Source organism: Microtus oregoni, unplaced genomic scaffold (genome assembly GCF_018167655.1).
Source record: "Microtus oregoni isolate MIOR12 unplaced genomic scaffold, Mior012 000134F_ref0000037, whole genome shotgun sequence".
In the NCBI taxonomy this organism is placed as follows: Eukaryota; Metazoa; Chordata; class Mammalia; order Rodentia; family Cricetidae; genus Microtus; species Microtus oregoni.
The window spans coordinates 626,468-642,258 of record NW_024544778.1 but is presented as its reverse complement, the minus strand read 5'-3'; the positions used below and the strand labels follow the sequence as shown (position 1 = coordinate 642,258).

The 15,791-nt window shown below is 52.0% G+C and overlaps 1 protein-coding gene across 1 annotated transcript; it reads left to right on the top strand.

The window, feature by feature from the left end:
• Positions 1-1,411: 1,411 nt before the first annotated feature.
• On the top strand, positions 1,412-15,007 carry LOC121444656 (protein disulfide-isomerase). Its single transcript, XM_041646556.1, has 11 exons — positions 1,412-1,684; positions 2,589-2,795; positions 4,776-4,909; positions 5,035-5,172; positions 11,402-11,506; positions 11,592-11,717; positions 11,940-12,140; positions 12,512-12,632; positions 12,733-12,914; positions 13,044-13,130; positions 14,066-15,007. The coding sequence occupies exons 1-11, from the start codon at positions 1,534-1,536 to the stop codon at positions 14,141-14,143; spliced, it is 1,530 nt and encodes a 509-aa protein (XP_041502490.1). The 5' UTR covers positions 1,412-1,533; the 3' UTR covers positions 14,144-15,007.
• The last annotated feature ends 784 nt before the right edge of the window (positions 15,008-15,791 follow it).

The window sequence follows — 15,791 nt, the reverse complement described above, 5'->3', positions numbered from 1 at the left end:
GTCTTCAAGAGAGAAAGAAACTCTAAGCAGAGTTCCATGTAGGAAAGGTAACACATTCCTTCATTTAGTGTCTCAAAAGAAACTATCAAAATACAGACGCGTACTTAGGTTTCAACGTTTCTGAGAGCAGTATATTATGAGTCAATGTGGAGAGACTTAACATGGGAGTGCTTCCTTGTCTAGTGACCCTTAGCTATCAGGACTGTTTCTGTAGTAGGAAGTGCAGAAAGGGGAGGCTGCCAGAAGGGAGCAAACAGAGCATGGGGATGGGGGTGTGCAAGTCGGGTGACAGGCATCGTGGATCACTAAAGAGTGGGCTGGACATTGACAGCGATTGCTCACAGCTGTCACCAAGCACTCAGCTGGCTGGGGCAGCGCTTGAACTATCGCTTCAAGCTCGAGGCCATTGAGTTCCAAGCAAATCAGGTCTAGAGTGGCTCAAACCCAAAAGAAGACAGTGATGAATCTGGGATAAGTCGAGGTAAAACTTGAGTCTCGTCTGTAACCCTAAAGGTTGGTTTACAGAAGTCAAACTTTCCATTATTAACCCAACACACACAAATGCCACTTCAACATGTGGTCCATCTCAAGTCTGACGAGGAACTGCTTTCTCCACTTCCCAATCGGGCTTCCACGAAGTCTGGGCCGCCCGGGACGGTGGTGGCGCACGCCTTTGATCCCAGCACTCAGGAGACAGGGGGATCTCTGTGAGTTCGAGGGTAGCCTGGTCTACAGAGCGAGTTCCAGGTCAGCCAGGGCTACACAGAAAAACCCTGTCTCGAAAAAAAACAAAAACAAAATAAAGAGCCCGGCAACGTGCCCGTAGCCTGTGGGGACACCGAGATGGAACCACAAGGCCCACGAGCGGACCCCGGAGCCTAGACGTGGGCAGGGGCTGCACGGGCCGCACGCGCACAGGAAGTTGCATCACCCGGCTTCCGGGCGGGGCCGCGGGGGCGGGGCCAGTACGGAAACGCGGTCCAGTCAGAATGCAACACGAGGGGCTTCGGAGGCGCAGGCGTAGCTCCGCCCAGGAGCTCGGGGCTCCGCCCCACTGCCACGTTCGACGGAGAAACGCGCAGGGTGCGCGCATCTCTCGGCCAATCAGGAGCCACAGGGCCGGGCCGTGGAAAGGCTGCGGCCGCCCCAGACGTCTGGAAGGCGTGGGAAAAAGTCGCCAGTCAGAAGTCCAGAAAGAGAAAGTTCGCCTCTGCCAGCCAATCAGAGGCGGGGGAGCGCAGTGCGTGTGCGCGCCCGCGCGCGCACTCGGGCCAATCCCGGGCGAGAACGGGCAGGCCTCCGGGTCTCCTCGGACCGTGCGGCGGAGAGGGCGGGCCCCTCGGCGTCTCGGCCAATCAGACGGCGCGGCGGGGCGCAGGCGCGCGGCGGCCGACGCGCGCGGCGAGGGGGAGGTGTGGGCGCGTCCCCGGCCCAGGATTTATAAAGGCGAGGTCTGGACCTACGCGCGCTCTCGTCGCTTTGGCTGTCCCGGCGGCGCCAACCTAACCGCCCCGCCCGCTGCCGACGTCCGACATGCTGAGCCGTTCTCTGCTGTGCCTGGCCCTGGCCTGGGTGGCCAGGGTGGGCGCCGACGCCCCGGAGGAGGAGGACAACGTCCTGGTGCTGAAGAAGAGCAACTTCGCAGAGGCGCTGGCGGCGCACAACTACCTGCTGGTGGAGTTCTGTGAGTGAGCCGCGGGCCCGGGCGGGCAGGGCCCCTGGTCCACGGACCGCAGCTCAGGGCCGCGCTTGACGGCACCCGGTGCGGTGGTCCGTAGTTCCCGGCTTGTCCCGGGGAGCACAGGCTGGCGGGTCCCGGACTGGACCTCGCTGGGAGCACCTACTGTCAGCTTCTCTGCTTCCAAGTCTTCCAGAGAGCATCCTTCCCACCCAAAGTGGAAATCGTTGTGTTCAGGGCTCTTGGAAGGTGGCTGAGTGGCTTAGGATCAGGAAGATGTCTGTGCCCGACGTCTGCATGGCCCGATCCGTCTGTTAGCTGGGAAGAACAGGATGGGCTGTGTGAGCAGTAGCAATGCCGATTGAACAGGTCCAGCCCTGTTTACTATGCCCACCCTCCGTGTAGCTCGCCCTCGCCTCCTCACTGGGAAGTAGGCCAGGTCTTAAGCCTTACTTCTCTTTACAAGTGTGTGAACTCCAGCACAGCTGCCAGGTTGCTTTGACAGATTGTCACGTTCCCACACTAGAAAGAGCAGATTCTGATAGGCATCTGGGCTCGTTCTTGCTAGGGATAGTGCTGGGCCAGCAACCTTTTAACCTTCCCTGCATTCTTAATGGGAAATCCGAGGGATACATTGACCCTGATTGCTGGAGACAATGGGAAGTTACAAGTCAGGATTATTTTGCCATGTTGGTGGTCACAGGGCAAAGTAGGGGTTGGAGTTGTCACTCATGGCCTCTGTCCTGATATTGCCCAAGAGCACCAGCTATCAGCTTAGTCTCCTGTCTGCGTTAAGAGGGGTTATCTTGGTGTGCTGATAAGGTTTTTATGAAAGGGAGGTACAAAGTAGAAAGGGGAGCAATAGACCTGGGTCAAGGACTGCCTTCCAGTGTCCTGCTTTCCTTCTCAGATGCCCCATGGTGTGGCCACTGCAAAGCCCTGGCCCCTGAGTATGCCAAAGCTGCCGCGAAACTGAAGGCGGAAGGTTCTGAGATTCGACTAGCGAAGGTGGATGCCACGGAAGAGTCTGACCTGGCTCAGCAGTATGGCGTCCGTGGCTATCCTACAATCAAGTTCTTCAAGAATGGAGACACAGCCTCCCCTAAGGAATACACAGGTGTGACCCTAGCGCTGCCCTCCAATGATTGCGTAGGCTTGGGGAGCTAAGCCAGAAGTATGTCTTAGTGGTCGGGAACCTTCGCAGAGGCTTGGGGGAACCCTGACTGCGTAGGCTTGGGGAGCTAGCCAGAAGTGTGTCTTAGTGGCCGGGAACCTTCGCAGAGGCTTGGGGGGGACCCTGTTGGTAGCTGGGTTCCATATCAACTCTGGCATCTGAGGGCCATGGGAAGAAAGTTCCCTTTTTGGAGTACCTGACAGGAAGAGTGTCACATCTGTGATGACCTCAGAGTGGCATGTTGGCTGAGGCTTATCTTAGGATTGACCAATGAGGGGAGGGAGGCGAGTGCCTCTCTGAATGCACGGGGCTTTGGGCTATTGGTCCTCACAGAAAATAGTGCTTCCAGATAGTGTAGGCGTGGCACTCCGGCTGCTTCGTAGACATCGCTCACAGTGTGTGCCAATACCTGGCCAAGCATTCGCTGCAGTTCCCTTTGGGACCCTTTCACAGACTCAACATCCGAGTCGTTGGTGACAGCCTACAAATCAAAGCTTCCAGTTGTCGCCCAGCCACTGCTAAAAAGCTATTTTCATAGCGGCTGGGCCTTCACGTAGGCAATTCATTAGTTACTGCCCGCGAAAGACAACTTGGGTCTCCAAAGCCAGTTTCCTGGAATAGCCACTCAAGCCACACGCTGGGCGGTGTGAAAGCAGCTTACCCTGTCCTGTAAAATCCTTTGAGCAACCTTGTACTGGTCAGTGTCAGCCACTCTGGTCACTTTCCTCGGCTGTCTGTGGTCTCTACTTGAGTTCACTATCGGGGTAGAAAGTTCGTGGTCCAGAACTTTGCTCATGCCTGTGGCCTGCGCCTGGGAGGCAGAGGCAGGACTGTCTCGCAAGTTTGAGGCCAGTCTAGTTTGGGTGCCAAGCCATCCAGATCTGCAGAGTAAGACCCCACCTGAAAAGTACGCAGCTCATTTGGGAGAGTTCTTGCATAGTGTGTATGAAGACCTGGATACAGTCCCCACCCCTGAATAAACTGGGCATGGCGACGTTTTATTGTATGTGCGTGCACAGGCTCCAGAAACACTATTTATTGTATCTTGTGCGTTCTGTGTCAGAAGAGGGTGTTGGATTCCTGGAACTGGAGTTGTGGGCCACCCATTGTGGGTACTGAAGAGCAGCAAATGTTCTTTTTTGTTTTGTTTTTTGAGACACGGTTTCTTGGTTTAGCACTGGCTGTCCTGGAACGCAGAGATCTGGGATCCCAAATGCTGGGTTTAAAGGCGTGAGCCACTACACCTGGCTTCAGCAAGTGTTCTTAACAATTGAGTCATCTCTCCAGCCCCCACATTCAAAAATTTTGTTTTTAGCCAGGTAGTAGTGGAACACCCAGAGTCATGGTAGATCCAATGTACAGACTGGTCTTAATTAGTCCAAGTGACCAGTCCAGGAGGAGAGCATCACCTGTCAGGCTCTACCTCAAGGAAGAAGCAGACCTTTCTCCTCACCGTGTCAGTCAAGCACTCCATATCTTTCCAGTTCTTACCCATCTGAGAATTGGGTAGGGCCAGACAGGAACTCCTGGCCCACCCAAGTGTTGGGGTCAAGTTGAGCCTGTTTCAGGGGTGGCAGAGCTTGCACTAGGGTTGGCTAACCACATCCCCAGGGTGTAACCCGGTGTGGAGCGGAAACTGAACAAAGGAACTCTGGCACTTCAGGAAATTTGGAAAATGCAAGCAGACTGGGGAGAAGCAGCTGGTGGGCTAGCCCTGCTTTCCAGATGTGTGCACACCTTTCTTGACAGGCACCGCAGTAGCTTCTGGAATTCAGAGGCTGTAGCCAGTGTTCTGTAGGAGAGTGTCTTGCTCTAGGAATGGGCTGGCCTGTCTTGAGCCTACTGGGCACAGCTCAGAAGAGATGACCCGGTAGGGTGGGCGATACCCTGTCTCACAAGAACTTGCATTTGTTTGGGGCGCAGCTGGCAGGGAAGCTGACGACATTGTGAACTGGCTGAAGAAGCGAACAGGCCCTGCTGCCACAACCCTGTCTGACACTGCGGCTGCGGAGTCCTTGGTGGACTCCAGTGAGGTGGCCGTCATCGGTTTCTTCAAGGTAGAGCTTGCAGAGGGACCTTACAGAGGGAGGGTCCCAGCGCTCGGGCGGCACTCCGCTGCTGCTCCTCAGGAGCTCTGCTCAGGGTTGGGTGTGTGGTCACCTGTGCTTCGCTTCCTCTCTAGGACGTAGAGTCAGACTCTGCCAAGCAGTTCTTGCTGGCAGCCGAGGCTGTGGATGACATACCTTTCGGAATCACGTCCAACAGTGGTGTGTTCTCCAAGTACCAACTGGGCAAGGATGGAGTGGTCCTCTTTAAGAAGGTGAGTCACCTTGGGCAGCTGTGCCCGGGCAGTTCAGGTGTTGGTCTGCAGGGGGTGGTGTTGCCTGCTTATGTTGGGAAGGACCAAGCTGGCTGATGGGATGGATAGTGATCAAGGGTCTCTGCTGCTTCTTTTTGGAGTTAGACTGTGGCAGCCACTTCATACTGTGGCCTCTGGACCAGCTTCCTATGACAGCCAACACACTAGGCCTCCTGAACAATATAAGGGGGTGATTATGGCAAGATCTGACCAAGGTGACTGTTGGAACCATTCACTCTCCCTCCCTCCCTCCCTCCCTCTCTTTTCCTGTCTTCCCTCTCTTTAAGATAGGGTCTTACCTGTAGCGCTGGCTGACCAGAAACTCGTATAGCCAGGGTGGTCTGTAATTCATGGCAACTTTCAAGTGCTGAGACTATAGATCTGGTCTGAGCCAGGTGCCTGACCTGGAAATCTTTTTTGTTTGTTTTTCGACACAAGAGTTTCTCTGTGTAATAACTCTGGCTGTTCTGGCGCTCACATTGTAGACCAGGCTGGCCTCGAGCAGATCCGCCTCCTTTGTGCTGCCTCCCGAGTGCTGGGATTAAAGGCCTGCACCGCCCAGCTTAAAGATCACTTTTAAAAACTTAAAATTTAGGGGCTGGAGAGACGGCTCAGTGGTTAAGAGCATTGCCTGCTCTTCCAAAGGTCCTGAGTTCAATTCCCAGCAACCACATGGTGGCTCACAACCATCTGTAATGAGGTCTGGTGCCCTCTTCTGGCCTGCAGACATACACACAGACAGAATATTGTATACATAATGAATAAAAAAAACCTTAAAATTTATTTTTAATTTTATGTGCATTTGCCGGTATGTATGTCTGAGGGTGTTGGATCCATCCACTGGGACTGGAGCTTTAGACAAGTGTGAACTATGTGGGTGCTGGGAATTGAACTCAGGTCCTCTGGAAGAGCAGCCAGTGCTCTTAACCACTGAACCATCTCTCTAGCCCTAAATATCATTGTTAAGTTCCCAGTCTAGTGACATTAATTATATCCATGGTACCAAGGAACCTATTGTCGGGACTTTTTCCTCAGCCTAGACCAGAGCTCTGGAGCCTTAGCTATGGGTCTGGCTCCACCCCTGGCAGACCTCCCACTTGAACACCTTCAGATCCCAATCCTGTTGTCAGTTTTTCTGTAGACACCAAGTGTCGTTGCCATGTCTTCCTGTTACAGGGACGCAGCAGACTCTGATCTTTGTCTTACCCGAGAGTCGGGGTGCTGTCTGGGCACCCATAATTATGTACACAATATTCTGTCTGTGTGTATGCCTGCAGGCCAGAAGAGGGCACCAGACCCCATTACAGATGGCTGTGAGCCACCATGTGGTTGCCGGGAATTGAACTCAGGACCTTTGGAAGAGCAGGCAGTGCTCTTAGCCTCTGAGCCATCTCTCCAGCCCCTTAAAAAATTTTTTTGAAAAAAAAAAAAAGAATGATAGCCTGTTCAAGAAAGATGAGCATAGATGAGAGGGTCCTCTTGGTTTGGAACCATGTTGCTGTGTTTCCTGTCTCTGAAAGGGTTTCACCAGATTGCAGGTGAAGGCATTTGAAGGTAAAGAACAGATGAGAGCTGTCCTGAGGGCCGGACATTGAGACAGCCACGAACTCGCAGCCCTCAGCTTATCAATCGGTGCTTTTGTCAGCCTCTTCTCTAGCCCTTTGTGGAGACCGTCACCTGGCTGCTACCCTTGCCCACTAGAAGACTCGGGGAGAAGAGCTGCTCAATTCCTGGTTGTCTTGGTAGATTTGCCCAGGAGATTTTAATTAAGTGCCTGATTCGAGAAGTGAGAAAGTGCTGGGTGAAGTCTTGATAGAACAAAAGCTCTTTCAGATGTTTTAAAATTTCATCCAAAGCCCACCTTTAATGGCGCACGCCTTTAATCCCAGCACTCTGGAGGCAGAGGCAGGCGGATCTCTTGAGTTTGAGGCCAGCCTGGTCTACAGAATGAGTTTCATAGCAGCCAGGGCTGTTACACAGACTTTTTTTTTTAAAGATTTATTTATTTATTATGTATGTAGTGCCTGCATGTATGTCTGCACACCAGAAGAGGGCACCAAATCTTATAGATGGTTGTGAGCCACCATGTGGTTGCTGGGAATTGAACTCAGGACCTCTGGAAGAACAGCCAGTGCTCTTAACCTCGGAGCCATCTCTCCCAGCCCTTGATTCCCCTACACACACACACACACACACGCACGCACGCACGCACACGTGCACGCAGGGTGTCCTGTATCCCGGACTTGTTTTGAACTGTGTAGTCGAGGCTGCCCTTGAGTTCCTGATCTCTGGCGTGTTCCAACACACTCAATGATTTGGTTTTGTTTTAGGTTTTTTTCGTTTGCTTGCTTGTTTTGAGTTAATAGACTTACTCTGTTGCCCAGGCTGGCTTCCTACTGTTCTACTGGATTTTCCTGTCTGCCCCAGGGAACTATCTGAGACAGACTAGTAGGGGCAGATAGTTTCCAGTGAGGCTAGGCCAACCAGCTACATCTGGATGAGGCCAGCTACTGCTTACTTTCTGTCTCGCTTTGAAGACTACGTACAGCCTAGACTGAAGAGAGCCCTGGGACCAGGGAAGGCTGCCAGAGCCACTGGTGTGGTATAGTGTCTGTCATGACCGGTGGGGCTGCTGTTTACAGCAGAGACAGCGCTGTAGTGGTATTGAAGGGAGCTGTTTTACCATAGTAGACTGAAGAAATTGTGTGACCTCACTGCCAAGAAGATAGCAGCCCAGCCCAGGTAGTCAGTTTTTCTTGCAACCTTCAGTGGGAGGAGGTGGAGTGAATGGTTCTGCTGCAGGAGGAGCCTTGTTGGTAATGGTGACTCCGCATCATACCTGGAGAGTCTGCTGGAGCCTTAGCCAGCTCAGTGTCCCCTCCTTTGCGGCTGGTGTGGGGACGACAGCATGGGCACCTGTACCATGTGGGCTCCGGTGGAGAGTAAAGACTAGTACGCTCACCTAGTTTCCTCAGTCCGGCCTATAACCTGTGGGAAGAGCACTTCTGGGCTCCTTCCCCGGCCCCGACTATCTGCTCCTCCTTTATCTTCTTGGATTTTTAGGATTTTCATTATGTGGGTATTTACATGCCTGCTGTACTGGTGTGTGCATACAAGTACAGAAGAGAGGGCTCTGGATCCCTTAGAACTGGAGTTACAGGCAGCTGTGAACCGAAGGATGTGGGTCCTGGAGTGTCGCAATGCTCCTGAAAGAGTATTGTGTGCTCATAACCACTCCAGCCCCCACCTCCTCTTGAAGTTACTTTGAGGACGTAGAGTAGAAGGTGGCCAGTAAGAAAAGATGGGTAGTCAGCCCACCACATCCTTGGATCCAACTGTCTTGGCTCAGAGTGTTGGGAATAAGCTGGACATGGTGGCACAGTCTGTAATCCCAGCACTCAGCATGCTGGGGCAGGAGGATCACAAGTTTGAGGTCAGCCTGGAGCACAGGATAAACCCTGTCTCAAGAAACAAACAAAAAAACAAACCCAAAAAAACTGGTAGGGTTTTTTTTATTTTATTTATTTATTTTTTATTTATTAAAGATTTCTGCCTCTTCCCCTCCACCGCCTCCCATATCCCTCCCCCTCCCCACTGGTAGGGTTTTTGTTGTTGTTTATTTTTGTTATTTTTTTGAGACAGGGTTTCTCTGTGTAGCACTGGCTGTCCTGGAACTTACTCTGTAGACCAGGCTGGCCTCGAACTCAAAGAGATCCGCCTGCCTCTGCTAACCTAGTGCTGGGATTAAAGGCCTATGCCACCACAACCATCTGTAGGACTTTAATCCCACCACTGGAGTTGAGACCAGCCTAGTCTTTGTAAGAGGTTCCAGGTCAGCCAAGGCTACAAATTATACAAAGAGTTATAACTGTATCTAACATGAATAGGCCTTTTCCCCCCTTTGTCATTGCCTAAACAATACAGTGTAACAACAAACCATAGAGTATTTACATTGTTAAGAATTACATCATCAATCAGACAATGGTGGCACCAGCAGTTAATCCCAACACTTAGGAGGCAGAGGTAGGCGGATCTCTGATCTCTTGAGCTTGGGGCCACTCTGGTTTACACAAAGAAACCCTGCCTTAAAAAAAAAAAAAAAGCCGGGCGGTGGTGGCGCACGCCTTTAATCCCAGTACTCGGGAGGCAGAGGCAGGCGGATCTCTGTGAGTTCGAGACCAGCCTGGTCTACAAGAGCTAGTTCCAGGACAGGCTCCAAAACCACAGAGAAACCCTGTCTTGAAAAACCAAAAAATAAAAAAAAAAAAAAAGATGTGTCGTCTGCCAGGCTTTAGTCCTAGTACTCCAGAGGCAGAGGCAGCTGGATCTCTGAGCTTGAGGCAAGCCTGGTGATCATAGTAAATTTAAATTCTAGAACAGCCAGGCTGTCCAAAACACTGTCTCAGACAAACCAAAAGTCATCTAGAGAGGATGTAGACAGATCACAGGTGCTGTGATCTTTTCCATAAGGGACTTAGCATGTGGATTTTGGATGGGAGGAGTTGGGGAACACCATGTGCCCACACAGATACTAAAGGGTGGGTGGGTGTGACTTATTCCCAGAACCTCACATCAAAAGTCTCAGAGCAGTGATGGACTCGTGGGATTTTCACTTGAAAAGTTTTAAGAAAGCGTTTTCTCCGCGGAACTTGTTTCTTGTCCACTCCGTATATGAAGCCGTGGCTTGGATGGTCTAAGCTGTCCCATCCCGAAGCTATGGAGGTGGTTCGCTGTCTCTGCTTTGTGACCTCAGAATGCCTTAATCTGCTGGTGCTGATGGTTAAGGATCCCAAGAGCTTGTATGTGTGGATTCTATTTGTCATTTGTATTATGTTAGAGCAAGGTGTCCCACACCTGTAGTCCAACACTCTGGAGGCTAAGGCATGAGAATTGGTGAGGGTGCTAGGCCAGCTGGTGCTATGTGAAGAGACTCTGTCTCCAAACAAGAGATAGGTAGACCTAAGGTGTTACTGGGAATGAAGGCGTGGAGTGGGTTTTTCTTTTTACAGTGGAGCTTGTGGTGTGTGGCTGTCTATCTACTGCAGAGGCTGGGCTGGGAAATCATCTGACTGAAGCTTTAGAGGACTGGGGCAGCACAGGGAGACACCTGTCTCACGTCTATCACAATAGGCTATCGATAAGTTCATTGTGTTATCAGGTATAGCATTCATGTGAAACTTTAATTTCCATGTCAGGTCAGGTCAGTTCAGAGACTAAGTGATGTTTGTGTTCACCAGCTCTTCCCATATCTGGTGTGTATATCCTATATTGAGAGGTAGCTGAGTTCTTTCTGTTCCTTCAGTCTGTTCTGGACACATCTTCCAAGCCCCTTACCCTTTGCTGCAGACTAGGGACACCATGGAAGATGGGCACCAGTAAATGTGGCTGAGGTGGGAGGATCGGGAGCTTGGGCTGCAGAGCCTCTCGGGAGCAGTTGTGAGTCACTGTGGGTGCGGAATGGCTCAGCACACAGATGTTTCCTCCAAAGCCTGATGACCCAGGTCTGATCCCCCAGTACCTGCCTACATGGTGGACGGACAGACTGACACCGCCAGCTGCCCTCTGACTTTCAACCTGTGTGTATGCACCACTCCTCAGCTTACATTTATGTCTATCCGCCACCATGTATGTGCCTGTTGCTTTGGAGGCCAGAAGAGAGCAGTGATCCCTGGAATTGGAGTTAGAGTCAGTTGTGAGCTGCCATTGGCAATTCTAGGAACTCAGCTCGGCTCCTCTGGAACAACAGCCAGTGCTTTTATCCATGGAGTCATCTCTCCAGCCAGCATTTGTTTTTCTGCAAAGTAGCTTTATCTGGTAGATGTCCTAGAAGGTCTGGTTTCCTCTGTCACCAGTGTGGTCCCCACTCCCGCTCGTCCCTAGGAGGATCGTGTTTTGTGAGCCACTGTTTCTGAAACAGAAGTGGTTGTTTTCTCAGCTCTGTGTTCTGTGGAGATGCTGTCTCTGTAGTGATGCCAGCTGCCCTTGCCTGCAGAGGCGGCATTAACTCATGCCTGTGCCGTTCAGTCAAAGCAGCGGAAGGACCATGAGGTGTGAACATGACAGCCATTTGTGGGCTTGTCGCTGGTTCCGGTGGTGACTGTGTCCAGTTTAGGCCATCGGGTACAGTTATTGTCTGTCCTTTGAGGCTGGCTGACCACAGCAAAGCTCACAGCCCCTTTTCTGTCCGTAGTTTGATGAAGGCCGCAACAACTTTGAGGGTGAGATCACCAAGGAGAAGCTGCTAGACTTCATCAAGCACAATCAGCTGCCTTTGGTCATCGAGTTCACTGAACAGGTGAGGCCTCTCTAGAGGAACCCCTGGGAAAATGGTCTGAGAACAGCTCATGGCTCAAACCTAGTAATTGTTGCTTATCCCACAGACAGCCCCAAAGATTTTTGGAGGTGAAATCAAGACCCACATTCTGCTGTTCCTGCCCAAGAGTGTGTCTGACTACGACGGCAAGCTGGGCAACTTCAAGAAGGCAGCTGAGGGCTTCAAGGGCAAGGTGAGCCACCTCAGGACGTGGGCTGCTTTTCCAGATGCTAAGAGGCCTGCCTAGTCTCCTGCAGTACTACCCATTTGCCCATTAGGGTCTGCACCATGGGGGTCCACTGGCCTAGCGCTGTTACCCTGGTGAGGCAGCCCCAGACTCACGGGGTACAAAGCCAGTTCCAGGGGTGTGAGCATGTGTCCAGGTTCCGTCTGAATATGCCTTTTCTCCCCCAAGATCCTGTTTATCTTCATCGACAGTGACCACACTGACAACCAGCGCATCCTTGAGTTCTTTGGCCTGAAGAAGGAGGAGTGTCCCGCTGTGCGGCTTATTACCCTGGAGGAAGAGATGACCAAGTACAAACCAGAGTCGGATGAGCTGACAGCTGAGAAGATCACAGAATTTTGCCACCGCTTCCTGGAGGGCAAGATCAAGGTGTGGAGTTGAGCCTGGGCTGTGGTGACACAGCTGACCTTGCAGGATAGCCTCTGCCCCTGGGATCTAGTGTCTTGTGCTTCCTGCAGTGCTGCCTTCAAAGTCTGAAGACATTAGCATACATTCCTAGAGCCTGTGATGGTCATGTGCCCTAGGATAAATCCCTCCTCGTGTACTAGCCTAGCCACGTGAGCTTCAAGCACCAGGACACATCTGTATTTCAGTTGATCTACCTGGAGACTCAGCCTTTTCTCACCACATTGCCGGCAGCATTGGCGCTGATGGTTTCTGGGGGACAGCTTGGGTCTCAGCTATCCAGGGTTGGGGACTGGGGCAGAGCTGTGCCTGACTGTACTCTCTCTCCCCTCTAGCCTCACCTGATGAGCCAGGAACTGCCTGAAGACTGGGACAAACAGCCAGTCAAAGTGCTTGTTGGGAAGAACTTTGAAGAAGTTGCTTTTGATGAGAAGAAGAATGTCTTTGTTGAATTCTGTAAGTGAGGGCTCTGGCGGGCTTACAGATTAGAGAACACACTGTGAACACTGGTGGGTGGCTCTGTCCACCATGGCCCTTCAGCACTGCTCTCTTTCAGATGCTCCTTGGTGTGGTCACTGCAAGCAGCTAGCCCCCATTTGGGATAAACTGGGAGAGACCTACAAGGACCATGAGAATATCGTCATTGCCAAGATGGACTCAACAGCCAATGAGGTGGAAGCTGTCAAAGTGCACAGCTTTCCCACCCTCAAGTTCTTCCCAGCCAGTGCAGACAGAACGGTACGCTTCCCACCAGGGCTCAGCTGGGCCCTTGGGCAGGCAGGTCCTCAGAAGCTCCTGCCGTTGTGCATGGAGGGGAAGCTGCTGTCTGGGGTGGGCCCAGTTCTACCCTCTTCTCATTTCCTACAGGTCATTGATTATAACGGTGAGCGGACACTAGACGGTTTCAAGAAATTCCTGGAGAGTGGTGGCCAGGACGGTGCAGGAGACGACGATGTGAGTGTGGTCAGCTCTGGGTCCTTGTGGGAGGTGCCAGCTCAGGCTTTGCCTTGGAGGCTTCGGTGGTCACGTGCCTGGCACAGCTGTGTGTATCCTGGGTCCAGGGACTTAGACTTTGTCTTTGGTGTAAAGGAAATGCTCCATTTGCACCGCTTAGACGGCATTTAAAACGTAGAGGGGTTGGTTTTGGTGTTGATTTCTCTGTGTTGCCCTGACTGCCCTGGAACTCGCTCTGTACACCAGGCTGGCCTTGAACTCACACAGAGATCTGCCTGTCTTTGCCTCCTCTGTGCTAGTATTAAAGGTGTGTACCACCACCACTTAGCCAAGGTAGAGATTTTAAAGGTACCTTTCAAAACGGTCCCACAGGGTTCTCAGTCCCACTTCCGTGGACTTGAACTGGCTAGGTTTGTGTTTGCTCTATGGGTACTACACACTTGTTAGTTCCTGTGGGGATTCTCTGGCCCTAGGCTGGAGACTGGACGTGGGCTGGTTCATAGGAGCTCTATGCTTTCCAGATCGGTTTGTGGCCAGCAGCCTTGATGTTGCTAATTTGGGGGAAGCAGAGGGCAGGGCAGGATTCGGTAGGGTGGAACTTGAGGAGGCTGGTGCAGCAGGAAGCGGTGTACAAAGGAGCTGTAGAGTAGAAGACAACACAGAGCCTGGGGAAGTGGCCAGCAGGCAGTGCTTGGCCTTGTGCTGGAGCTGTTGTCCCGCAGGTCTGCGACTTTGCAGGTTCCTAGAGCCATGCCCAGTTGGAGGTTATGGCAGCTTAGCTGGGCTTCCTGGCTCTGGAAGCTGTGCTGTGTCTTGACTTATGCTGAAGCCTCGTGCATTACCATACTCAGCCCCTCACCCAGAGCCACTACTGGAGACAGGGGGCCGTCCACTGCAGCGTTGGTGCTCTAACTGGGATTTCTTCCTCCATCCAGGACGTGGACCTAGAAGAGGCTTTGGAGCCCGACATGGAGGAGGACGACGATCAGAAAGCCGTGAAGGACGAGCTGTAGTGGAGGAGCAGACGGACGCCTGAGCCCAGACCTCGGGGGCCGTGCTCCCCTCAGCCCACATCTCCGGAGCCTGAGCCTCACCTAAGGAGGGAGTGCCATCAGAACCCAGGGAGTCTTTCTGAAGCCACACCCATCCAACACACGTGCACCTAAACCTGTCTCTTTTGCTTTTAAATTTTGAAAGGGATCTCTCTCCATGCCAGCCCATCTTAAAGAGCTGTCTTGGTGTGTTTTTGTTTCTTTGTTTGTTTTGATTTTTTTTTTTAAATTGTGATGTATTTTTTTTTTTTTTTTATGTGTGGATTTTTGTCCCAAGTGCTCACTAAAATATTTGGGGATCTCACACTGGTAATATCCTTCCTGTTAGAGAGGTTTATGCTGCCCCTTCAAATGTCATCTTTCACCTGTTCCACTGTGGAAGGCCTCCCTGAGACTCCTGCCCTCTGTGGGAGCGATGGACCTGTGTGGACACAGTCACTCTCCGCCTACCTTGCACTAGTGTTGCCGTGGCAGCATGGCTTTTGTAGATTTCAGTTAACCGTGGGACTTACGCATCCTGTCAGAGGGTGGGTCCCTCACGTGTGGAAGAGACGGTGTGGCTGGCTGCTGGGCCCATGCCAGGCCTGGACGGCTGTCACTCTTCAAGTCAGGACTACCAACCAGCCGGCTGTGGGCACATCACTCTAGCTGCTGGATTTGCTTCCAGCACGGCTGTGGCCTGTGGGAGGCAGAACTGGGACCCTTGATTCCCAGACTGGGAGTCAGCCAAGGACTCTGGGACTGAATCAAACGCCCATTCTTGAGGCATTTCTACCATAATATTGGAATTGAACACATTGGCTAAATAAAGTTGAAATTTTACTACCCATTGTCACCTCTGCTTTCTGTGTCCGAGCCAAGGGAACTGAGCTGAAATTCTCCCAGGAGGGATAGTGAGCTTGTTGGGGTCCCTTGGTCAAGAGGACACCACTACCCCCGCTGAAAGGCAGAAATGATGGATAACTGCTCACCACACAGGCTATTTGACTCGAGTGCTTCCCCGCTTTGTCTAAGATCAGTACAGTGGCCCCATCACAACCCTGGATGTAGGCATTATGGACAGGTGATGCTATTGATGGGTGCTGGGTCACTGTAGGACCTACTCCCTCAAGTAGGTTGTTTTGTTAAGGCCTCCAGTTCTCCTGCTTCAACCTTACCAGCGCTAGTACTCAAAGTGCATCAAAAACTGGAGAGAACTCAACAGTTAAGGAGCACTGCTGCTGCTGCAGAGAACCTGAAGGTGTTTCCCAGTTACCCATGTGATTGTGAGCGCGCATGCACACACACACACTACCATGTCCAGCAGAAATGTCTTGAGATAGGCTTGGAGGTAGGTAACTTTACTAGCTCTTTTACTTTTGAAACATTTGTGCCTGCATGCACATACGTCATACACAATAACCTCTCTGTGTGTAGCACTGGCAGTCTTGGAACTCACTTTGTAGACCAGGCTGGCCTCAGATTCACAGAGATCCGCCTGCTTCTGCCTCCCGAGTGCCAGGGAATGCTGGGATTAAAGGCGTGTGCCACCACAGCCCAGCCACAATAACTTTAAACTCGGATTGAAGCAGGTGTGCAGAGACTGGGCATGCAGCTCTCCAAGTAAAGA

What these genes read in the sequence shown, in the direction of transcription:
- LOC121444656 (XM_041646556.1), top strand. Translation starts at nt 1,534, where the DNA reads ATGCTGAGCCGTTCTCTGCTGTGCCTGGCCCTGGCCTGGGTGGCCAGG. An exon ending in GAGTGGTCCTCTTTAAGAAG is followed by an intron (nt 5,173 to 11,401) that starts GTGAGTCACCTT and finishes TTCTGTCCGTAG; the next exon opens with TTTGATGAAGGCCGCAACAA. An exon ending in TCCTGGAGGGCAAGATCAAG is followed by an intron (nt 12,141 to 12,511) that starts GTGTGGAGTTGA and finishes TCTCCCCTCTAG; the next exon opens with CCTCACCTGATGAGCCAGGA.